The 24,049-nt window shown below is 39.0% G+C and overlaps 1 protein-coding gene across 4 annotated transcripts in view; it reads right to left on the bottom strand.

Moving 5' to 3' along the window:
• The window catches only part of dapk1 (death-associated protein kinase 1), a 33,202-nt gene that overhangs the window by 8,729 nt on the left and 424 nt on the right, over positions 1-24,049 (bottom strand). For 3 of the 4 annotated variants that reach the window (XM_077562480.1, XM_077562482.1, XM_077562481.1), the window contains exons 2-20: positions 23,654-23,843; positions 13,840-14,061; positions 12,505-12,643; positions 11,325-11,454; positions 11,022-11,070; positions 10,905-10,931; positions 8,969-9,121; positions 8,375-8,420; positions 8,186-8,275; positions 7,955-8,047; positions 7,452-7,670; positions 6,450-6,548; positions 5,938-6,036; positions 5,659-5,856; positions 4,284-4,481; positions 2,926-3,024; positions 1,761-1,838; positions 1,157-1,376; positions 847-1,041 (exon numbers count right to left, since the gene is read on the bottom strand). In XM_077562480.1, coding sequence (XP_077418606.1) covers positions 847-1,041; positions 1,157-1,376; positions 1,761-1,838; positions 2,926-3,024; positions 4,284-4,481; positions 5,659-5,856; positions 5,938-6,036; positions 6,450-6,548; positions 7,452-7,670; positions 7,955-8,047; positions 8,186-8,275; positions 8,375-8,420; positions 8,969-9,121; positions 10,905-10,931; positions 11,022-11,070; positions 11,325-11,454; positions 12,505-12,643; positions 13,840-14,061; positions 23,654-23,715 — 2,416 coding nt within the window. In that variant the 5' untranslated portion in view covers positions 23,716-23,843. The other variant, XM_077562483.1, reaches the window with a different exon arrangement.

Raw genomic sequence — 24,049 nt, 5'->3', positions numbered from 1 at the left:
AGGGAGCGCACTATAAAGGAAGCGTAAGAGCGTCAGGCAGAGCAAAACAAAGCAAGTGAGCCCAAATACAGTAGGAGAGACAGAACGAGAGCGAGACAATTTGCGCCCTCATTATGGAAAAGAAAGTAGCGGGAACCCGGTGCGGTAACATTAAAACACCTGCGGCTTACAGTCGGGTGCGCCTTATATGTGTAACAAACCCGAGGATTCCCCAAATTTAGCTAGCGTGGCTTATAGCCAGGTGCGCCTTATAGCCCAGAAATTACTGTATATATAAAATATGTCAAATAATTCTTATTTCACTTCTGTTATTTATGGCCAGCTTAATTTGATTTGAATTAATTTGCACAAGTTTTTTAACAGTTTACTTTCTTCACTGTTAACAATAAATCAATTGACCAATTATTTAATTCAATAAAAACTATTAAAAATGAATACATACATGTAAAATACACTATGTAAGTTTATATCAATAATAAATAATTCAAGTCATTTTTTAAAAATTATTTACAAATAATGTATTACAACTCAAAATGCAAAAAAATTAATACTAATAAATAATAATGATAGATAAATACAAACATGTCACATGTACCATGTAAGTAAGTTTTTGTATGAATTGTACGTATTATTTAATCATCAATAAATAAACAGACAAATTAAAGTCTTAAATGTTCATTATTTTATATAAATACTATAATTTCTGCATTTTAAATCAATTATGAATTTTTCCAAACGGTAAAGTTTTGAATGTTTTTAAGAACATCGCTTTAAAGCGCAGAGCTCCACGATATAGTGGGGTCGCAGTTGAAAACGTAAACACAGAGTGCGCAAGATGCATCTCACCATGGATGTTGGCGTGCTGGATGTCGACAGCCCTGGTAGCCTGCTCGTCGGCGGCGGCGGGGGGGGAAAGGCCGCTGTGCGCGGGCGAGAACACCTCCAGGACGCCTTTGGTCAGGCTGGGCTCAAACATCATGCTGCGACTGCGCACGCTCACGTTCTCGCAGCCCGGGTACAAATTGGAGATACTCACCGACACTGTAACAGAACATTTGGTAGGTATGTCTTTCATAGACCCATAAAAAAAAAAGTCTCAAGATCTCAAACTCGCCTAAACTCTAAAACGTCACCGTACGGGATGTCCGTAACCTACCGGCAGGCTTGGAGTGGACCGGAGAGTTGGGGTGTCTTGTTCCGTTGGTCATGCGGGTGGTGCGACGTCGGCGGAAGAAGCTGCGCAGGATGCCGCACCTGAGCGACTCCAGTAACGTGCTCTTGCCTGCCCCCTGGTGGCCGAAGAGCTTGAGCTTTATGCGTGGCTGCGCCGTCTGCGTGGGCCGCAGCTGCTGGACGAAGGCCAACTTGTGGTTATCCTGCAGCACAACGCAAAACATTTTTTTGCTATAAAGCCGGCAAAAATAAACGTATAGGAGATGTAACAGAACAGTGACAAAAGGTGGAAAATGCTGACTTTGCAGAACACGTGGCGTCACGACTTTTGTGCTACCTCACAGAGTGGGAAATGCCTGGGTGGAATTTGTCCCGCTTGCACGTAAATAATCAATTCAAGAGCTGACATGTTTTCCTTGCGAGTACAGTAGGTGTGTCATGTAACAAAAGGTGGTCCGTGAATGTCAGTGCTGCTGTGGGTGGCTGAGAGCGCTCCGTACTCCCACCTGAGGACTCCCACTGCCGATAGCCTTTCAATGGACCGATAAATGTCAATCATACTCGAGCCCTTTCCTCGCTTTGTTTACCTTTTTAAGCTTCCCCAACAAGGCCACGATACCGTCATGTTGCTGAGCTGAAGCCAAATCCTCAGCGCTTTTCCCATCCTGAAAAACAAACATGAGCACTTGATTTGGACAGTGGTGCTTTGAGATAAGAGTGAGCTGACTATTTAATATAACCAAATTGCAGTAATAGCAGTTTTTTTTTTCCAGAGGAGAAAGAATATGCAAGAGCATTTAATTATCTGCCAGTTACTGTGTTGTTGGCATTGGTAAACTTTTTTTTTTTTAACAATAAATAAAAAAATTTTATCCAAATAAAAATAATTGTTAAGTTCTGGTGGGAACTTTCACTGGTTCTTGTGTCTTAATGCTCGCGATATTACACTAATCGTAATGACCAGAAAACTGCATGTTCTCAGTTGAACTATTTACTGGAAGCCAGAAAGATCGAGTCAACTTCACAGCTGTGGAGCCCTTTTCTCTTAGTATGCGGAAGAAGGTCTAATCTATTCAAAATGGTTTCTACTCTTATACTGGTTTTGGCCGCTCACCTGAAAGTGGCGTCACTGGTTGGGAATCACTGCCGCTGCCAAATCAATGCTAATTTTGTTAGCCCGTCCATGGCGTTTTGCCTATGCTAGCATTAAGCTAGCGGGCTTTCATAAATTTTTCGGTTTGGTGAAATACACACATACTATAATTGTCTTTGTTTTTAACTGGGAGTGGCACTTAACTCTTTGACTGCCAGACGTTTTCAGAAAAGGGATGCCGTGGGTGCCAGCCGATTTAAGCATTTTTGACTGATCTTTCAAGGTTCATAGAAAATTATGTGTTTGGACTATGGAAACACACATACTACCAAATGAAAGATTGGACTCTCATCTTTCATCAGAAAAAAAAGTTTGTTTCTACCGTATTCCGTTTTTCAGTAATCAACAATAGAAAATGGTTAGTTTCATCTCTGTTTTGACAAAAACGTCATTTAACGTCTTTGGCACTCCTCCATAGGATTTTACTAAACGTTATTTAACGTTTTTGGCAGTCAAAGAGTTAAGTACAGTAAACTGAAATATTTGCACACAACTCCAAACCAAAAATTGGTTGAGCAACAGCTTATGTCTCGAAAAAGTCAAGCTATCACTGTATTATGACTTTAAAAATGATTATTATTTTTTTTAAGTAAGCTTACGTTGGTGACGGCGTCCGTGTTGGCTCCGGACAGGCAGAGGTGACGCACCACTTCGAGACCACCGTTGCTGGCAGCCAGGTGGAGGGGGGTCCGGCCGTACTAGTCCATCAACACACAACAACAAAAAACAGGGAGGACATCGTCAAAAAGACTTCAATCCAGTCATTTGTGTGGAATGTGCGGACCATTAATTACGTCTTTACGCCAAAGAGGAAATTTTCTGCTTTATTACATTAATGGGACTTGAATAAAAAAAACAACATTTTGGGTGCGCATCTCTCGATTTTAGTGCCGCCATCTTGGAATTTTGCGTGGCCAGCAGTATTTTTGAAAAGAGTGGGATTTGAAGCGTATAAATTGAATTTCCAATTATCTGTTCTAATAAAGTTGCTGGAACTTCTGAGTGAGTGGAAATGCAGATTGAGTAGTGATCTTGGCAGTTTCTAAATGGCTTAACAGGTGAATTTTATGGTGTTAGAATGTAGCCGTATCTATTAGCACGAGCAGCTAACATTAGCACGAAATACATACTTGAAAAGAAAAGCCATTAAAATCACTAAAAGGAAGTGCTGCTCACTCCTAAAATAGGTGCGCTATTTTCGTTCTTCGATTGTCAAGACGGGAAAACACATATGCAGTCACGCAGGCGGTGTGAAAGTAAAAAAACGCATCAGCATCATCATGAATATGAAACAATGAAAACACTCCTCATTGAAGTATTACTGGAAAACTCTCATTGGAATTCTTTAATCCTTTCAATGCAGTCTGCTACACTACTCAGGTTAGACACATGAAATAAAAAATAAAATACAATGAAATGAACATAAAAAAAGTACATGAATTAAAATACAATTAGATATTGCAAGCATTGCTGGCAGGCCGGTAGAGATTTAGCTGTTTGTTCAGTCTAGCTTGCAAAGCTACCAATTAACAAGTATCTGACACATGAAAAACAACAATTCAATAAATGTTAACACAAAACATTAAATGCACCTGAAAAGAAATCAAATGAAAAGCTGTTGTGGTTTTCGTATTGGAGAAAGCCAGGAGAGATTTAGACAAATCCATTAAACCAGGCTGGATTATCACGCCCACAACCTAAAGAGGTGTTAAGGGATGATACTACAGTTGTTGGATAATGTTATAATCCTTCCATTATGATTTAAACATCACAAAAAATACCCACATTTAGATAAATATTTACATTTAGCGAAATGTCAAAACTAGACACACTAAACCCCTTCACTAAATCTCAGCTCTCAATATGATTTAACGTATCATAATGCAATGAGTGCTAACGTTAGCTGCTAGCTAGTGTCACCCAACCAACACAACCAAACCGTGGTCCAAATTGTTACCTTGTTGGGGATGTCAAGGACAGCTCTGGCGCCGCAGAGTGCCACGACGACAGGCAGGTTCCCGTCCTTGCAGGCGATGTGCAGGGGCGTGTTGCCATGGCGATCTTGCCGGTCCAGCTGACAGCCACGCGCCAGCAGGCAGTGGACCACCTCCAGTTGGCAGCGTCGCACGGCCAAGTGGAGGGCCGTGTGGCCCTCCTGGACGAGGACAAAGGCGGCGGCGAGTTAGGCAATAGAAATAACAAGGGTCCGACTGATGTGTCTGATGCCGATTCAGCTAATTCGCTGGAAAAAAATTGCGATAACTGATTAATTGGTCAATTAACTCATTCGTTGATATATTTTTTTCAAAACATGTGCATAGGTTATATTTTTATGTTTTATATGATTTTTAATATCTTTGAGTAGATTTTTTTTCTTTTATATATATATGTTTGAGAAATACAATTCATTCATGCCCAAAAACGTATTTATACATTTTTAAAATGTTTTTTTTTGTATGCTACAACATACAGAAGGCTTTGATACAGCTTCTGCCATGAGGTCACTTAAAGCAATGGTAGTAATTACAAAAAAACGGCCAGCTGGTGGCAGCAGAGTGTAAAAGATCAGTTCGAGCCATATTGCAACAAGCTCTTTCCTCCCATTTTAAACAGATTTGTGAATAATGATGAAACTTTGCTATATTCTGACTGCAAAATGAAAACAGATAAAAATATACTTTTTTTTTCCTGATGAAAGAATAGACTCATCTTTCTTTTGGTAGGTTCCATGTTTTTATAGCAGTAGAACTGAATATTCTGTGGGCCTTGGAAAATCTGTCAAAATCCAGTAAAACAGCCATGAGCGAAGGGAGTTGCTTCAGTGAAAATTACTGGGAGTGAATGAGTTAAAAAAAAAGATCATATATTTTTTGGGGTTCCGTCACTCTATCCAAATTTCAGGCACAACATTTGGATGTTTTTCAATACTTTAGTAAATATCAGCATTTAACTCTTAGACTGCCAAGAACGTTAAATAACGTTTAGTAAAATCCTATGGAGGAGTGCCAAAGACGTTAAAAAACGTTTGTTTCAAAACAGAGGTGAAACTAACCATTTTCTATTGTTGATTACTGAAAAACGGAATAAGGTAGAAACAAACTTTTTTTTCTGATGAAAGATGAGAGTACAATCTTTCATTTGGTAGTATGTGTGTTTCTATAGTCCAAACACATACCACCAACCACATTTTCTGTGGACCTTGAAAGATCAGTCAAAAATGCTTAAATCGGCTGGCACCCACGGCATCCCTTTTCTGAAAACGTCTGGCAGTCAAAGTGTTAATTGACAAAACTCATCTGTTGTTGTTGTTTTTATACTAGAAAGATTCCAACCTTATCGGCGGTCTCCAGGTCAGCGTTGTGCTCCGCCAGGCACTCCACAATATCCACGAAGCCGCGGGCGGAAGCGGTGAGCAGGGCGCTCTCGCCCTCGCGGTTCTTGGTGTCCACGCGGCAGCCGGCCCGGCAGAGTGCCCGCGCCACAGCGGAGTAACCGTGCCAGGCGGCGCAGTGCAGAGCCGTTTCTTGCTCCTGGACGTGGGAGTTGGGTTTTCAAAAATTGTCGCTAAAAGTTGGACTTTTATTTATTTTTTGTTGCGTAAATGAGTTCACCCTGTCGCTGAGGTCCGGGTTGGCCCGGATTCTGCACAGGTAGCTGACGACATCCACGTTGCCGTAGCGGGCCGCCACGTGGAGAGCGGTTTCTCCAGACTGCAACACAACAGGGAATTGACACATCACGTCATATCCTTACATGACAAGTTATAGCTGCAATATGGAACTTTTTACCCCAAAATAACTTTAGAGTAAGCTTTTTATTTGACCATTTATGAGTGAAATGCCTTCTAATTAGTAGATTAACACCTCAGCTGAATCGGGTTCGAATTTCCCACGCCCCTGTCTGCGGATGTGACGTAATGTGCATGGTGTGTATGTGAAGAACAGTATGCGCAGTTTCATTTTTTGTCAGCAGGTGGCAGTAGCAATTCGAAATGGAATATTCTACGTTCAGTAGCTTTTAACTCACAATCATTGATTTTTTCTTTTACGTGAGTAAAGTTGTAATTAAAAAAAAACCAAAGTTGAAATATTGAGAAGAATCTTATTTATTAATGATTAGTGACCTTATCTTGTACATCCAGAGGACATTTGTTGGCGTGAAGGAATTTGAGGGTGTCCACGTGGCCGTGTCTCGCGGCATAGTAGACGGCGTTGGCGCCACTCTAGTGGAACACGGAGAGAAATAAACACATCATGTCATAAATAAAGTAACACAAAAAAAAGAAAAAGATATTCAATTGTTAACTAGAAATTATGAATAAATAGAAAAACATAAATCATTGACAATAATAAAGCAATAAAGAATAAAACAATATAAATTTATAAAAATTAGTTTTCTTTTAAAACAACAAAGCAATACATTAATGAAAAAATATATTATGATTATTTTCATTTTCAATATTTTTTTTCTCTATTTTATTATAAAATAAAATAAATTATTGAAAATAATTGTGAATTTTTATTATTATTGTTAGTTGAATAGATGATGAATACAAATAAATGATTAAATTGTGGGGGAAGTAAAAACACAAATCAAATTAGGAAATGAATAATACAAAGAAAAATGCATTACAAACAAAATGTTAGATATAAATAAGAGAATGAACAAAAAGATAAATAAACATGTTTCAAGTCTGAATTAGCAGTTAAAACAAACATAAATAAATAAAATAATAATAATTTAAAAAAATTACATATTGGTTGAATAGATACAAAAATTAAAATAGAAATAAACGGTTTCAATAACACAAAAAGTATAAAATGACTTAAATAAATACGTACATTAAATATAAACAATCATTAGAAAATACAATATGCAGTATGATATAACAATAAAAAAAACAAAAACATGAATATACAAAATAAGATTACAATCAGAAAAAAAGAACATTTTGAGAATGCAAATTGATATTTGGTAAAAAATAAAATGAAGAGATATGCAATTAAAATCAATGAAAAATATACACAATACTACCGGTAGTTCTAAAAATAAATAAATAAATACACATGTAAAATAATGAAACAATCATCATAAAAAAAAGATTTTGCCAGGTCGAGCATGTCACCTTGTCAGGTGCTTGAATGTGGGCTCCTTTCCGGACGAGCAGCTGGATGATGTCGACGTTGCCGCAGCCGGCGGCGATGAGCAGCGGCGGCGTGCCGTGCTTGTTGGCCTGGTTGACGTCGTAGCTGTTCAGCGAGCCCAGCAGGTGGCGCAGGCCCGGAACGTTGTCATCATTGATGGCGTGGATGATGGCCTTCATCACGAACGAGTCTTCTTCATCCTGCACGCACGCGGCGGGAGAAAACTTAACGCGTCATAGCAAGAAGAGGGCCATGTCAGAATGTTAGGAGGAAATGAAAATCATTTTACAGTAAAGTCTTCGTAAGATTTGTCATTTGTCAGAACAATTATTTGAATTTACGAGGCCAAGTATTCAGGAAGCTGTTAATGGCTGGCGTGTAGTGGAGTGGCGTTGTGAGGGCGCACAGCTAATAATACTCAAACTGTAATTAAGGCTGGAGCAGTTCATTAAGCTGCCATTTTGCCCGTGTGTGCGTGTGTTACCAATGTGTCGTCACTGCGCGCCACGCTCATGTTGCTTCGGGACAGGAATGACCGCGACAGACGGTTGCACAAGGAGATGAGTCGCACAGATTGCTGCCAAAAACAAAACAAAAAAAACAGGATTTACTCAACTGCCGACGTCATCATTACAATAACCAAAAAAAACCGAAGTGGGTCCTGCTGGATTGGTTAGCAATAGAGTTGAAATGGGGATGTGAAGTCTGTACTTACTTTCCATTTTCTTCTGGCAGCAAACTTTTTGAACTTTTCCATGTTGACGGCGGACTCTTTTCTACTCAGCGCTTGTTGTGTGTCTTTGGGCTGGTAAAAAAAAAAAAAATGCAAAAGCATTGATGGTTTCTTCATTCTATCAATGGATGGATGCGGATGCTAGTGTTTTAGAGGTGGCGTGAGTGTAACCTTTATCCACGGGTGCTGAAGGCTGTCCTGAATGGTCATCCTCTTTCTGGCAGCAAAACACACAACAATAATATTAATGATTGTAATACTATGATTTTTCCCCCCCCCATAAATTTGATTTTCATCAAATTAACATTTTTCTTTTGGTGCAAAAATAGGGTTCTCAGGATCCCCCCTCCCCCAACAGCTTTACAATTAAAAAAAATATATATTTTTTTTAATTATTTTATTTTACAACGTTTTTTTTTCTAACAGTAATGAACTATATTCAATGTGATTGTTTTTATTGTAAAGATGATTTTCTTCCATGAAATTCAATAATTTATTTTGCAAAATTTAAATTGTTATTATTTTTTTGTATAAATCTATATTTATAAATATTTTTGCATAAATTTAAATTTTAATATAGTACAGTACAACCTTTTAATTTAACATTTTATCAATTATTCTAATTTTAATGTAATTGTATTCATACATTGCATCAAAGTCATTTCTTTGTAATTTTAAAAAAATAAAATATAAAAACTAGTCAATACAGAAATAAATGTATTACTCTGAAGGAATGTGTGGGTAGGGCCCATCACGAGTACGTACTTGGGGTCTTTGACGAGGAGTCTGGCGATGAAATCTTTGGCCAGGACGCTGGTGCCGCCGAAGAAGTCGTCGTCAAACGTGTAGTCCACTGCCGACACGTTGGCCAGCGTCTCCTGCTTGTTGTCGCCCAGGAAAGGTGACGCTCCGCTTAGCCTGGTCAAGCAAGTGGAAAGATAGACTGCGTCATCATTTTAACTACGCTCATGATTTACAAAAACAACAGTAAATATGGATGGAATATTAGGGGGGAAAAAAAAACATAATTTACTCCCAAAACTATTTTTAAAAAAGTCTTAAAAGTACTTTAGCGAGAGAGAAAAAACAGCACAATTTGTATGCCAATAAAAGTAATTCAGCAGGAAAACCGTCACAATTAAGAGTGAAAAAAAAAAATAAATAAATTATTGCAAAAAAAAAAAAAACATGATTCAGTGAAAAAATAATTCATAATTTAGTGAGATTTTTTTCTGGTAATTTGGCAAATTGTTACAAATTTTGTGAAAATAAAAAAATAAAAACAGTTGATTTAATGAAGAAAAAGTCATAATTTGGGATTAAAAAGTCAGACTTTAATGAGGAAAAAAATAAGAAATGTTTTTGTCTTGAGAAAGAAAAAAATTGACCAAACTTTTCCGTAATTGTAATCGTAGCCGTAATCGTAATCTAACATACAATGCAAAACCACATAGATGGGCTCACAAAAGGAGCACTTCTGTCACTTTATACCTTTAAACAACTGATATTTGAACACATACAATACAGCAATATAGATTATAATACAATATACACACACAAGTATATATATTTTTTTATCCTCTATGGAAAAAACGAAAAAATGACTGCATATTAGTGAGCCAATTAGTTGTGACTGTCTTTGATGATGTAACCGTGCAAGTCACTATGTTAGTAAAACAAAGATGCAATTATATAGAAACTGTTTTCTTGTAATTTAATGACATAAAAGATGTCAAAACTCTAAAGTTGGGAATCAAGCCTAAAGGCAGAAAGTGACGCAAAAGTGTGCCTGAAGCCTCTCCAATTTGTCAGCAGCAGACGCTGCCTGCTAGCGGGCCAGCTGCAGCAGACATGGAGACGCTCACGCACTTACAGGCAAGCCAACCTCAAATGGGACAATTTATGTTGCGTTAAAATTAATAAATTCTTTATTTTCATATATTAACCATTGTTATACATTATTAACATCTTAATTCTTTATATTAACCATGTTGAAAGGTTTTATAGACGTGTAAAGCAAGTAGTGTTGACCTTAAGCTGGGACATATTATTTGGTCTAGAAGTTCCTTCTCTGTGGGAAAACACATTTGGTCCTTGAGAACAGAATCTGTTTTGAACACGCACCCCTGACTCTGTTTTCGCCATCGCTCATGGAAAAGTACCCAGGGAGTATGTTTTGTCTACAAATGAAAGAGAGGCGGTCGGTTTTAACTATAAGAAGCCATTTTACACGCGGAAGAGACACATTCGGCGCTCTGAATTCCACCTGTTAAGTGATGAATTGGAGTCTGTTACGATGTCCAGAGATCTCTGTTAGATTAAAATCATTTTTTGCAAAGGTGTTTTTTCTTACATTAAATCTGTCTTCAAGTTTTGGAACATGCAAAGAGGACAAATATTTTTTTAGTCCTCTTTCAGTTGAAAGAACGAAAAGTGTTGTGGCATCTACACAAGACAAAACCATGACAATATCAGTAAATATACGATACTGAGCTGTTATGGAAATCCCGCTTTATTGCAAAAGTCTGTGCTTTATAGCCATCGTTTTTTGTTTTACATCTTTTTAAAGTGTTAGTAGAATTCTGAAACAACTTTAGAAGAAAAGTCCTAATTCTAGGAGAAAAAAAATATTTTGATTAAAGCCATCCAACAAGAATAAAGTTTTACTCTGTGAGAATGATGTCATAATTTCACTACTTACAAAATGTACGTTATCACGCCAACGCTCCTGCAGAGGGAAAGAAGAATTACTTACTGATGATGTCACCAGTGAACTGCAGATGTTCAATGGCATAATTGTGTGTGTTTGCTTGCGTACCACATGTCTGCCTCCAAACCCAGGGGTTCATAATTCACCACCTCAGGAGCTGCAAAGACAATATGCCAACATGATTTTTTTTTTTTTTTTTAACTTAGCCTCTGTAGCCAGTTTCACTCAGCCATTTGAAATTTGATACACATGTCTATTATGAGGAGACTCAAAAAAAGTAAAAAGAAACAGCAAATCTGCCATTTTTGTTTTGAAGCCTACAATTAGAGTATGTGTGTCCATTTCCACTTACAAGTTTAGATCTTGAAACGTTTTACTTAACATCACGGAATGCGTGTGTGAGACACTGACCAACAAACTCCGGCGTTCCGAAAATGTTTTTAAAATCATTTCCAAAATCGATCTTGTGCGCCAGGCCGAAGTCAATGAGTTTGATGCGTGGGTGAGGAACCGAGCGGCTCAGCAGCATGATGTTCTCCGGCTGGAAATGCAACACACACACACACAACATGCTCAGATTTAGTCACCAAAACAAAAAAATATATAGAAGCAAATGCTAATTATTATTTTTAAAGATTTGAAGAATCATTTCATGGGAAGAAAGTTGTATTTTTATAGTGGCAAAAGTGAGGATTGTATTTCTTTTTACTCCAGATAAGTTAAAATATGACAAGGCAGCAAACTTTTTTTTTTTTAAAGAAAAGTAATAATATAGTGTTGTATTATTATCAGAGGGAAAAAAAGACACAAATTTGAGAAAATAACCCAGTATTACTATGAGAAAAAATATTGGTACTTTTTTATGAGACTCAAGTTGTATAACGAAAAACAGTACTATTTTTTATGAAAAAAACTAAAGTTGTAATTTTCCAAGAAATACAAAGACATTTTATGACAAAAAAATAGTAATTTCATTATAATCAAATAGGACTATTTTACTATTAGTAGTAGATTTTTTTTATAAAAAAAAATATTTTCCAAGAAGAAAAGTTAAGATTTTATGAAAAAAAACACACAATTGGAATAATATACCAAAAGAAAAAGTTATTATACGAGAAGAAATTTGTAATTATACTATATAATATAGTTTTATGACGTGGGGGTAAAAACTGTAAATTTGAAAGAATAGAATAGAATAGAATAGAATGAGACAGAATGATACTTATAAGACTAAAAAAGAGAAAAAAAGAGAAAAAGTTGTAATTTTATCAAAAAAACAAAGTCATTACTTTACTGGATATTATTTGTAGTGTTACCTGAAAATGTTGTAATTTATAAGGATAAAATAGTCATTTGAGAAGAAAAAAAAACTTGCTATTTCACCTTAAAAAGTCATACATCTGACTACAATAAAGTTGTAATACAGTACTACATGAAAAAAATCTTATTAGCATAAAATTATAATTTTACCAGAAAGAAACCTGCAAGAATGTGAAAAAAGGGGCGCCATAATATTAAAATATTTAGGCTGTGATTTGACCAGAAATAGTGTTAGAATAAGCACAAGGTGTTTGGAGTGTGGCCGTGTTACCTTGAGGTCAAAGTGTGCGATATGTTTGGAGTGCAGGTAGAAAACTCCGTCCAAAATCTGTTTAAGGAACTGCGTGGCTTCCTCCTCGCTCAGCGACTCTTTCTCCGCCAGGAAGTCAAAGAGTTCTCCGCCGGCCACGCTGAACAGAAAATTACAAAGCCATCAATCTCTTATTAATGGGAGCCCAGCGCAGCTAATCTCATCACGCAGGTGCATTAGAGTGCAAGTCAAAGCTGCTTTTAAGCAGCTCTGCCAATTGAACGCATTCATCGGAAAACGGTAAACAGGCTCACGTCGGCAGCGTTTGGGGTTGTTTAAGGCAACGTGGGCCAAAAAAAACAACGAAAATATTTGTAAGGTGTTTTTAATAAGTAAAATAGCTGCAGTATATTCGTTTATAAAAACCTACAGTACTGTGCCGTGGGCCAAGTGTTTGACGCGTGGTCTCTCGAACACGGCTCTTTTGAGACATGACCACTTAAACGTGGTCTTTTTGATAGATGGTCTTTTTGACACAATCATTTTTGACACATGGTCACTTACACAAAACAACAGGAGAAAAACTAAAAGGTGTTCTTCTCCCACTGGTTACTGAATCAGTGGAGGCTGGTGTTTGTGGATCTCACTTCCCTTATTTCCTTTATTCTTTCCCCTGGTCTCTTGAGGTCTCCCTAATCTGTTGGAATTTAGATGTTTCTGGGGTTGGTGAAAGATTCTGGTTTTGTAACTCTTTGGGTGGTGTCTGGTTGGTGCTGAATTTCACTTTGTTTCATCTTTCTTTCCTTTGATCCTTCCTCTGGTCTCCTGACAACTTTACGACTAAATTAAAGAGCACAAACTCGCATGCGCGCACGCACACACACATGCACAAAAACGAGAGCGATGGTGAAATGTTGACTCTGGAAGGCTGCCGAATGAATGATACTGAGCTCTCAAAAAAAAAAAAAAGAAACTAAATGTGTTAACTATTATTGTTTGCTTGGAAGTGTAACTGAGCCATCGTCATTGAGGAATGTTGTCCAACCGGTGCAGCTGGTAACTGCAGGCCTAAAGTCACCTTGTCATTAGCGGGCCTTTGTTTTGGGTTTGATTTGGTTTTGTTTCTGGGATAACATTTCATGTAAACACAAATGTCCTTGTTTGAATTTGCTCCTATTACATCAGCTAACCACAAGCGTTGTCGACGATTGCCAGGGGGGGAATTGACTGCTTAGAAATAAAATGTTTCCTGTTAATGTTTATCCTTGTAAAAATGCTTTTTCCTGTTTGCTGAAAAATGACAATTTCTTCTTGTAATATGACATAATATCGTTTTCAACAAAACGGTCAACTCACAGCTCCAGGATGAGGATGACGTCGGCCTTGTTCTCGAAGACCTCGTGCAGCGTGATGATGTTGGGGTGCTGGATCTCCTTCAGGATGTTGACCTCGCGCTCGATGTCCTCCCGGGTCACGCCGCGCCGGCTGGACTTGCTGCGCCGCTTCTTGATGAACTTGGCGGCGTACTCTGCGCCCGTGCTCCGATGACGACACCGCCGGACCACCGCGAACTGGCCGCTGCCCAAATAGGGAGTCGGGATTTATTTAGCATGTAAAAGAACAACAGCGTCTTTTTTTATTTATTTATTTTTTACATTTTCTAAATCTGCTGCACGGCTGGACTGTAACTTTTTTTTTTTTTAACTTAGCATAGCATGGATGTCTGGGCTGATCCTTTTTGGATTGTTGGTGAACAGATGAATGCTTCTATATTGTAGTAACATAAATCATAGGAAAGATGAATTACTGGACTTTACCATTTTATATATATATATATATATATATATATAAATATAAATAATTCTAGGGTTGGGGGGACTCTTCCAGAATGTAATAATAAATGGCATAAAAATTTTGAATTTTTATTACAGCAAGATAATTAGACAATTGGACTATACCATTGAATTTTCTGGGGCAGGTAATTTAACGCCGTATATACTGGCACGCCACCCGTACACTAGATTTGATGAGCCGCAAGCGCCGATTGCTTGAAGCCCAAACACACCAAGTACACGCTGAGCACATTTGCTATAGCTGAAAGAGAAATGACTCATGCGCCAAATAAGCAAATGAGAAAATGGAGGCTAATAAAAACATGGTGTTCTCTTGGCTGTTTTTTTCTTCTTCTCGAGAATAGAGAACATGACGTACTGGCCTGTGGAGTTTAAGAATAATTAATAAATAATCAACCCTGGCAACGCTCAGGGTTAACAACGCGCATCGTGATGTACCCATGCTAGTCACGATGCTAGTCACCGCTAATGAACCGAGACAACCGCTGCAGGTAAAGACTAGCAAAAAAAATGTGTTTTCGACTAGTAGACATGCGTGTAATGTCAATTTTTGCCTGTAGATGCTGCTGTTATTACCAACATCCGAGACTAGCATAAACGATTGCGTCAACGCTGGTGTAAATAGCAACTGCGACAGCGTGTGGCTACACTGTGACATTATTGACATGGTCTCTTAGCATCTAAGGGACAAGATGTGTGATATTTGACTGTGGCGTATCAATAATTGATATTGACCCATTGATATTTGTTAGTGGAGTAGGCACAGAAAATAGGATTCTAGGTTAGGACGCCATGATATCCATTTCCATAGCTGTAAGGTATAGCTAGATAATGCTGGGATTAAGGGCAAAGATTACACGATTAAATACCTTGATAGCCTTTAATTGACGAGATGTGAATCTCGTGCCCCGGCGGGATTATTTGTGTTTAATCAGGCCCGTTTAGTGTGTTAATGGTGGCACGTTAGAGATGTTTATTAATGCCAAGTATAGTATCGCTCATTTGAACTCATTCACTCCCTGAAGCAACCCCCTTCACTCCCGGCTGTTTTACTGGATTTTGACTGATTTTGCAAGGCCCACAGAATATTGTGTTCTATTGCTATAAAAACATGGAACCTACCAAAAGAAAGATGAGTCTACTCTCTTCTTTCATCAGGAAAAAAAGGATATTTCTGTTTCCGTTTTGCAGCAATTAGTATTGGAATACAGCTACGTTTCATCATTCTTCACAAATCTGTTCAGAACTGTGGGGAAAACAGGCTTTGTTTGCAATATGGCCCTGGCTGATCTCTTATACTCTGCTGCCACCTGCTGGCCGTTCTTCACAAATCTGTTTAGAACTGTGGGGAAAACAGGCTTGTTTGCAATATGGCCCTGGTTGATCTCTTATACTCTGCTGCCACCTGCTGGCCGTTCTTCACAAATCTGTTTAGAACTGTGGGGGGAAACAGCTTGTTTGCAACATGGCCCTGGTTGATCTCTTACACTCTGCTGCCACCTGCTGGCCGTTCTTGTGATTACTACCATTGCTTCACCCATCCTCTGCAGTTCAGAGGCTGCATCAAAGCCTTATGTATGCTCTAGCATTAAAAAACCACGACATAAAATAACCTATAAATACATCTTTGGGACACTTAAAACATTTAAAATAGAACATAGTAACAGAGCAAATGAGTTAAAAGGTGAGCATGTAATAGGTTGACTATGTTGCTGCTGTTTTGGTTAGTAACGGGGCCTTTAAGGGCTGTAATGCTGGCAATTTCTGTCGTCCTGACGGGGAAAAAAAAGATAAAAAAAGATATGATAGGGGAAATGCAGTGGATATTAGAGTACTGATACAAGCTATAGTATAGATCAATACCAGCCTCATTTCGAGGTATCGGGTACTCTCGTGAGGGCTGCTGATACCCAGCTACCGAAACCTAAGGCAAAAAAATCTGACCAGTAGTTGGTGTTACACCAGGACACTTAAACAAATAATTATGACCATCAGACAGAAAAAAATACAATTATTCAGATTATTAGTCATTGTGTTAATTGAGATTTATATCAAAAGCACTGGCGATATTGGCACTTGTGTCGGTGAATACTTGTACTGGGATTGGCCCAAAAGAAAAAGAAAGTGGTCTTGAACAACCGTAGCTTAAACTATTGATGAAAGGCAATTGTAAAAACTCGGTCCTGAATCCCCACGAAGAGCCAAGATTCACCGCTAAAATATCCAGCAGTCATGCAACGCACTCAACACAAGCCAGCCAGCACCGTGTTCCTTTCCCAGCACCCCTCCCCTCCCCTCCTCTCCCCTCGTCTCGTCTCTCCTCCGGCAAGTCGGCCAAAAAGCGTCAAGTCATAACAAAGGCAGCGAGGACATTTGATCTGGCTTTCTGCTATCTGGCCTCTTGAAAAACAGCCTCCCCGCCTCTGTTTGTTCTCTGTCCGCATGCAAGGGCTCTTCCTTCATTATTTCTGCCCCCCCACACACACACACACAGTCTAGTGCAAGAGTTGTGCGAGTGTAGAGGGATTCCCCCTGCTCGTAAGTAAACATTGTGTAGTGACGTCATGAAAAAAACCCGCTTATTATCAATCATAAAAAACAACTCGCACATAGACACAAATCACTACACTGTAGCATTAGCACATTTCCTAAACCAAATACAGTGGCACCTCAACTAAAATATTTTGCAGCTGCGTTATGAGCTGTCCGTCTGCCGACCGATTTTCGTTGTCTTCAATCGTGTATTTAAAAAGTTGTGCTGTGGAAAAAAAAAATAGCATCAAGCAAAGTACCAGCAAGCGACTGCGAGCCAGCGACTGATTAGCTTCTTGCCAAACAGGAGAAGTCCCAAAAGTGTCACGTAGGATATCGAGGCTAGTTGGCAGCGCTTTTCAAATGTGACGGTGACGCATTGCAAACTGACGCAGGACGACACAATGAGTGCAATGCCGCGAAAATAAAGACGTCATTTTGATGAGAAAGAACACAACAACAAACTGTCAGTTGTCAAAGTCAAAGAAAACAATTTTTAGCAACCACATTGGTATATTTGATTCATAACAATTAATTATCAAGGACATTTTTAACTTATTGTCATATATTATATCAACAAAAACTACGCAACTACGGCAACTACGCTATTAGGCTAACAACTTTTTTTTTTATTGATAAACGCACTAAATGTCGTGAGTGGTTTTTGCTCTTCAACAACAGACATGAATATTTCACAACAAAGACGCCTGCCGGATCGCTCATCACTCCACAACGTGTGCGTTAAAAGTTCTGACCATGCGGAAATGGTCGGCCCCACTCCTTCAGTTAACAAAATGCTCAGCACTCGAACCAGACTCTTCCTCAACGTTTTCACCCTCGTCAGCCACAAGACCGGCGGCAACATTCCGCTGACCAGCCACGTGAGATGATTATTTCACTGAACATTAACTTTTTCCTACTGGGGTTTTTCACCCTGACACTTCCTTATCATATCACGACTTCAAGCCAATACCACAGCTGTGTCAATACCAGATAATGCGATTGTCGTTTGCGGTGTCCATTAAGAATATTTCATTAGCCTAACAGCATGATCGCCTAAGTTTAGTCATTTATTTTTAACTTACTGTCTGATTATAATAAAAAAATGCCGAAGTGAAAATATGCTTAAATGGCTCATTCTCCTCATTGCACCTTTTTTTTCCTGTAGAATTAAAACTTTCAATTAATAATGAATTAATTTTCTTATAACATGGCCGCCTTAAACTTGTAGAATTGGGACCTCTCCCTTATAAAATTGCCAGTTCATTCTTGAACAATTATGATGGTCTCATAACATTCTGACTTTTTTTTGGTGAAATAGACGGCAATTTTCTTGTAAAAATAATACTTGATTGTTGTGGAAATACAACTTTGAAACTTTGTTCATGTTTTTTTTCTAGTCCTCTCCTTATTCCACTAGTACAGCACTTCAAACTTTTTGACAAAATTAGCAGACATTTTTTTTACAAAAGTTTTATTATTTTTTTTGCATTTTAATGAAGAATTATGCCTCTTTTCTTGTATTCTGCTTTGCAAGATTAAGACTTTCCGATTGAGGTTTTTTTTTTGTTTTTGTTTAATGTATCACTTTTTTCCTGCTCAATCACAACTATACCGCACAAAACTATTACTTTTGACAAATGCGATTACAATTTCTTTCTCTCAAATTCATCACGTTGTCTTGCAAAACGAGGGAATTTTCTACTCATTAAAATTAATTTTGGCGCGACTGGAAGGCACATTTTCCCGAGAGTCTGTCGTCACCGTCAAATTGCGAATTTTGTTCAGCCTCCATCATTCATCTTTACAAGTCTTGCGTCCATGAACCAGGAAGTAGCCGGCAAACAGAAGTATTTTTTTTCTTCTCTGTTTGTCTTGACCTTGGTGGAGGTCAGCGTTACTCTACCCTACTACAGTATGTTTGTAAAGGCAGATTTAAAGATGTAGCTATTTATTTGATTGGAACTGATGGTGTGGTGGCGACGTAGCTAACGTTAATGTCGTGGCCGCGGTGTGCAATTAGCAGCTAGCAAGCGGCGTGGGAGGCCGGCGCTCAGTGTTCCCGACCCACTCGTCTGCGCTGTGTGTGTGTGTGTGTTGGCGGACGTGTGTGCGTGAGGGCCACAAAACAGTTACGCAACCGCCGCGCCATTGTGTACTGGCGGAAAGGGGTAACCGTGGCAACGGGATTGAGAAGTGAGAAGAGGAACCGCCGGCTGCTCGCAGGAAGGAAGAGGCTGATGGATTATCAACAGAGTGTAAATAAAAAAAAAAGGTACTTCTGTCGGATATCTGGAGGATTTTCTCACGAGCTCATTATTGCGACACAGAAAGCAGCGGGTTGTTATGACAGTTTTGTGTTGCATGTTTTATGTCCGGTCACGAGGCTTCGCCACCACGCTCTACCCACACACAATAACGAAAACTAGACAATTGATGTGTAGCTGTCTAATGCATGTCTTTGAAGGATCCCTGGAAATAGCAGCACTGAACAAATAAAAACAAACACAAAACAAACAAACAATGAAATGGCAGCTTCCATGTAAAATAGCAGACTTCCTGTGTCTTATCAGGCACGGCTTCTTGAGACTTTTTTTGCAGGTCTACAAACTTCAACCTTAGTGTAATTAAAAAATAATAATTTTTTTTTTTGAAAAAAAAGTTTGCTTAAAAAAATGTTTTTGGGGGGGTCGATTAACTCTTTGACTGCCAAAAACGTTAAATAACGTTTAGTAAAATCCTATGGAGGAGTGCCAAAGACGTTAAAAGACGTTTTTTTCAAAACAGAGGTGAAACTAACCATTTTCTATTGTTGATTACTCAAAAACGGAATAAGGTAGAAACAAACTTTTTTTTCTGATGAAAGATGACAGTCCAATCTTTCATTTGGTAGTATGTGTGTTTCCATAGTCCAAACACATAATCTATATATATATATATCTGTGGACCTTGAAAGATCAGTCAAAATGCTTAAAATCGGCTGGCACCCACGGCATCCCTTTTCTGAAAACGTCTGGCAGTCAAAGAGTTAATCGACGGAATAATCGATAGGAGACTCGATTTGAAAAAAAAAGTCGTTAGTGAAAGGGCCTTACTGTCAATCACAAATCTAACCGCAGTGTTAGCTTTGCGATTGGATGAGCATGCTTGTGTTTACTGAAGTGTATCCTTCAATGTTTTTAAAGTGCCGTTGAGGGCATCGGAGGAATGCCAGTCGTGTCCTTCCACCACTGAGCTTCTTTTTAAAAAAAAAAAAAAAAAAAAAGGCATTTCTAACAACGGCGCTCATTATACTCCGTAAAGACTCGCTTTACCAACGTTACTATTATGATACGCCGCCATCAGCATGCGGAGATCTTCAACACGTTCCTGGAAGCAACGCGAGTCATGTCGCAGTATCGCTGCGTTGTTACAGTTGTGAGCTGGATGCTGCTTTTGTTTTCACGACCTTCCAGCTATCTAGTGTTAGTTCATGCCGAGTACATCGCGGCATAATTGGCATCCTCGAGGACTGACTGGAATGCCTTCAGACACATCAGGGACACAAAACACCAGCGGACGTCACGGCGAGGTCAGCGAGTACGCTCAAACTGTCACAATTCTTCACATCTCCACAACACGGGGGCCACCGGCGACCTCCATTTTGGGCTTGTTGATTCTGAATTGGACAACTTTGCAGGTGCCATTTTAGATTCGATGCGGTCCGTGCATTTGGTTGACTTAATGCTGTGTGATTATTCTGACAAACTGCAGAAAGTGCAAAATTGACATGTGAAGAGGAGGTGACGATGGTGATGGTGGGAAGTGAGAGGAAGGCAGCAGGGAGGGAGGATTTTTTTTTTTTTGGGACACCAGCTGCTCCGTTTATCCATCTATCATCTCCTGTCTTATAAAACTGACATTAGGCACTTTTTTTTTGGTGCCTTCATGATCTCATAACATAGTCAGGTGGCTCACAGAGACGCACGCACACACACAAAATGACATCATGTGTGTTCTGGTTAAAAAATTAAAAATAAATAAATAAACGCAGCCCGACACGGATTTCTCCAAGTCACCATGAAATTGGATGAACATGTCTGTCATAACCCGACACACAAAAAAAAGTCTAGTTAAAAGCCCACGTCCAAAATGGTTTTGGTTTGAATCCGCCATTTTGCACTTAGCAGCTCCAGCTGAAAGCTAGAAATAAGTCGACGGAAGCCAGCACCCTTGTGATTGTTTCATGTCTGCATTGTATAATGTGATGATAATATTGAGGATTTGCAAAAGTAATCAGCCATTTTGGTTTGAAAACGGCTAAAATCACAAACTATTACTGAAAACGGGGAGGTGGAAGTCGGTTCATTTACTGATATTTGTACAAATATTTTCATAGTAGTTGATTAGCCAGTCAAAACTATGATGCAAAGTGTCTTCAAAGTTTGAAGAAAAAAAAACAACTCTCTGAATGTTTTGAACTCCTGCTTCCACGGCAGAGTGCTATGGAGCCAACAGCATCTCGACTTTCAGTCGCAGACATCACAATCGACTGCAAGACAACAACAAAACATTTTTGTAGAGCACTCTACAGCTTCTAGACGCAATTAATCGACAATCCATCATGTAAAGAATTCTTAACGATCAATTAGTGGACCATGATGCACATCAAGTGAGGACTACAAGGTCATACAAGGTGAAAGACCGCAAACAACACTTTCCACACTTGAGCAACTGTCCTAATTGACCACAAAGGGATGTATACAGTACACATACACACGCACGCACGCACGCACGCACGCACACACACACACACACACACACACAAAGTGACACCCGTTACCCACTAAAACATTTGGCAGGGATCCAGTCACCCTCCAGAACAAGGCAAATTCCGTATAGAATCCCTCGTTACCATTCCAAATGGTAAAAACACAGTGCTCATACAATCGAAAGAATCAGCATTAAAGCACAGGCAAAATGCTGGATACTACTATCTTCTCGTTTCAATTTTTTTTTTTTGGTACGACTCTACTACAACACAATCATTTTCAATGTAAACTATACTGCCGGCTATCATCTGAATTAAAGCACATCAACATGCTAGGTGCTCTTTTCTTGTGGTCGAAAACATTCATTACGCTAAATGTCGGTACTTGGTTTAGTAAAAAAAAAAGCAACAACTTAGATCTTCCATGTGTGCGCAAAACAGAAATAATCCACATCAAAGCACTTGACAATGCTGGATTGCTTGTGGTGGGGCTGATATTCATTATCAAATAAAGTAAAAGCAGTTGTTTTTCATCATCAGCGTGTGTTCAAAAGTGAAATAATCTACATTAAAGCACTTCACAATGCTTGGTGCTTGTGGTGCTCTTTTACATTAATTATCCTCGATTGCTAACACTTGGTTCAGTTAAAGTAACAACAGTTGGCTTTGATCTTCAGGACAGTGAAATAATCTGCAATAAAGCACTTCATGATGCCGGATTCTCTATATTTAGGTCGTCTAATACAGTCATTTTGCACAACTGTCGACACTTGGTTCCATAAAACAAATTAACGGTGGTCAGTTTTGGTTTTAGGCATATATGCAAAAGTGAAAGCATTCGCAGTAAAGCTCCTCACAATACTGGATGGTCTCTTCTGGTACTTGTGGTACAATACCATCATTATCCTAAGCTTTAAACTCTTGGTTCTTTAAAATAACATAACAGCGTCGGCTTTGATTGTGAGTGAAAGGATCCGCATCACAGCATTTAGGACTAGTATTTGGGTAGTCTATTACATTATCTTAAAAGGTACAATGAGTTGTAATCTAAGGAAAATTAAGTTGTCTTTTGGCTCGCTGTCTTTTTTTGTTTTATGTTGGCAGCAGTGTGGTCATTTGTCAAAAATCAAATATCGCAAGTCTTATGTTGTCTTTGTAGCTGGTTGATGGCTGCTCCTGGGGTTGTTGAGTCGTAGATAATAGTGGGGGAGGATGAGTGACAGGTCTGCCATGCAGGATCGGCCCCTCCACCCAGTCGTGCCAGCCGGGTAAAGGGGGGTTGAATGTAGGTCAGTGGGTGCGTGCGTGGCGTTAGCCATCTTTCGCCCCTGACTTATAAACATTTATTTGATATCCTTCTTAAAGTTTGTGTCCTCAACAGCGAGACAATTCAGCACTGTACTGTGTCTTACAAGTATTTTATTTATTTTTTCAAACTACCGGTGCCAGTTTTGGCCTTGAAATTAAATTAATAATTAACTACTAGTAGCATTACTAGGCCAACTAGTAGCAATATGTTACATACTAGGAGCTTCCGGAACGCTTTTACTTTTTTTTTTTTAAATCAGCTGTTTTCCTGCCGCTTTTATTTGAATGTGAGTGTTGGTAGTATAAATAAATAGTTGAATAACTACTAAGCTTTGAAATCAATGAATAATTGTGTTTATTAATGGTGATTTAAATATCAATCAAATAATCAGGATTATTATTTTCCCCATAATCGCCAGCCCTAATGTATTATACTGCCCCCTGTGGCCAAGGTGTGCATTTGATTTAATTGTGATCTTAGAGGTTCTTTTTCATTCTAACACTATATAGTAATATTTTTTCCTATTATAAAATACATAAAAAACATTTTTTGTTCGTGTTTTTTTTTTTTTTGGGGGGGGGGGGGATTTGGGTTATTGACATTTCAATTCATGCACCAAAACACCACAATATGCATTTTACCCCCCCCCACATCGTTCATTGTGCATGGCTGGTGATAAGGGAGAACAGGTGAATTTTCTTTTTTTTAAGTGGAAGTGCAACTCACCTGCCGAGCTCGTCTCCAATCTCGTAAAAGTCCTCGACATTCTCCTGCTTGAAAACAGTCATGTTGTGTGTGCACTTGGAGGAGTGCTGGGTGTTTCCTGGTGGGGAGAAGGGAAGGGGGGAGGCTCGTCACAGCGGCATGCCGCTCAAGGCACGCTCGTAGCCGGCTACCCTCATCCCCATGCTCGGGCCTGGATTGGAGAGACGGGTAAGAAAAGAGTGTAAATCAAATTGAGCGGACATGTCAAGATGGTCACGACGGATATGTCACCCTCTTTGATTATTTTATTGCTTGTGGAGGGTGGGTCGGAGCGTGGTAACAAAATGTGTCCGAAAAAGGCGACACATGAGCGGCTACGTCTGGCTCACACCCCGCTTCAGCTTGCGGTAGCTATGG

The sequence above is a fragment of the Vanacampus margaritifer genome, chromosome 3, assembly GCF_051991255.1.
Source record: "Vanacampus margaritifer isolate UIUO_Vmar chromosome 3, RoL_Vmar_1.0, whole genome shotgun sequence".
Taxonomy (NCBI): domain Eukaryota; kingdom Metazoa; phylum Chordata; class Actinopteri; order Syngnathiformes; family Syngnathidae; genus Vanacampus; species Vanacampus margaritifer.
The sequence above is the reverse complement of the archived record's forward strand: the minus strand, read 5'-3'. Positions and strand labels throughout refer to the sequence as shown.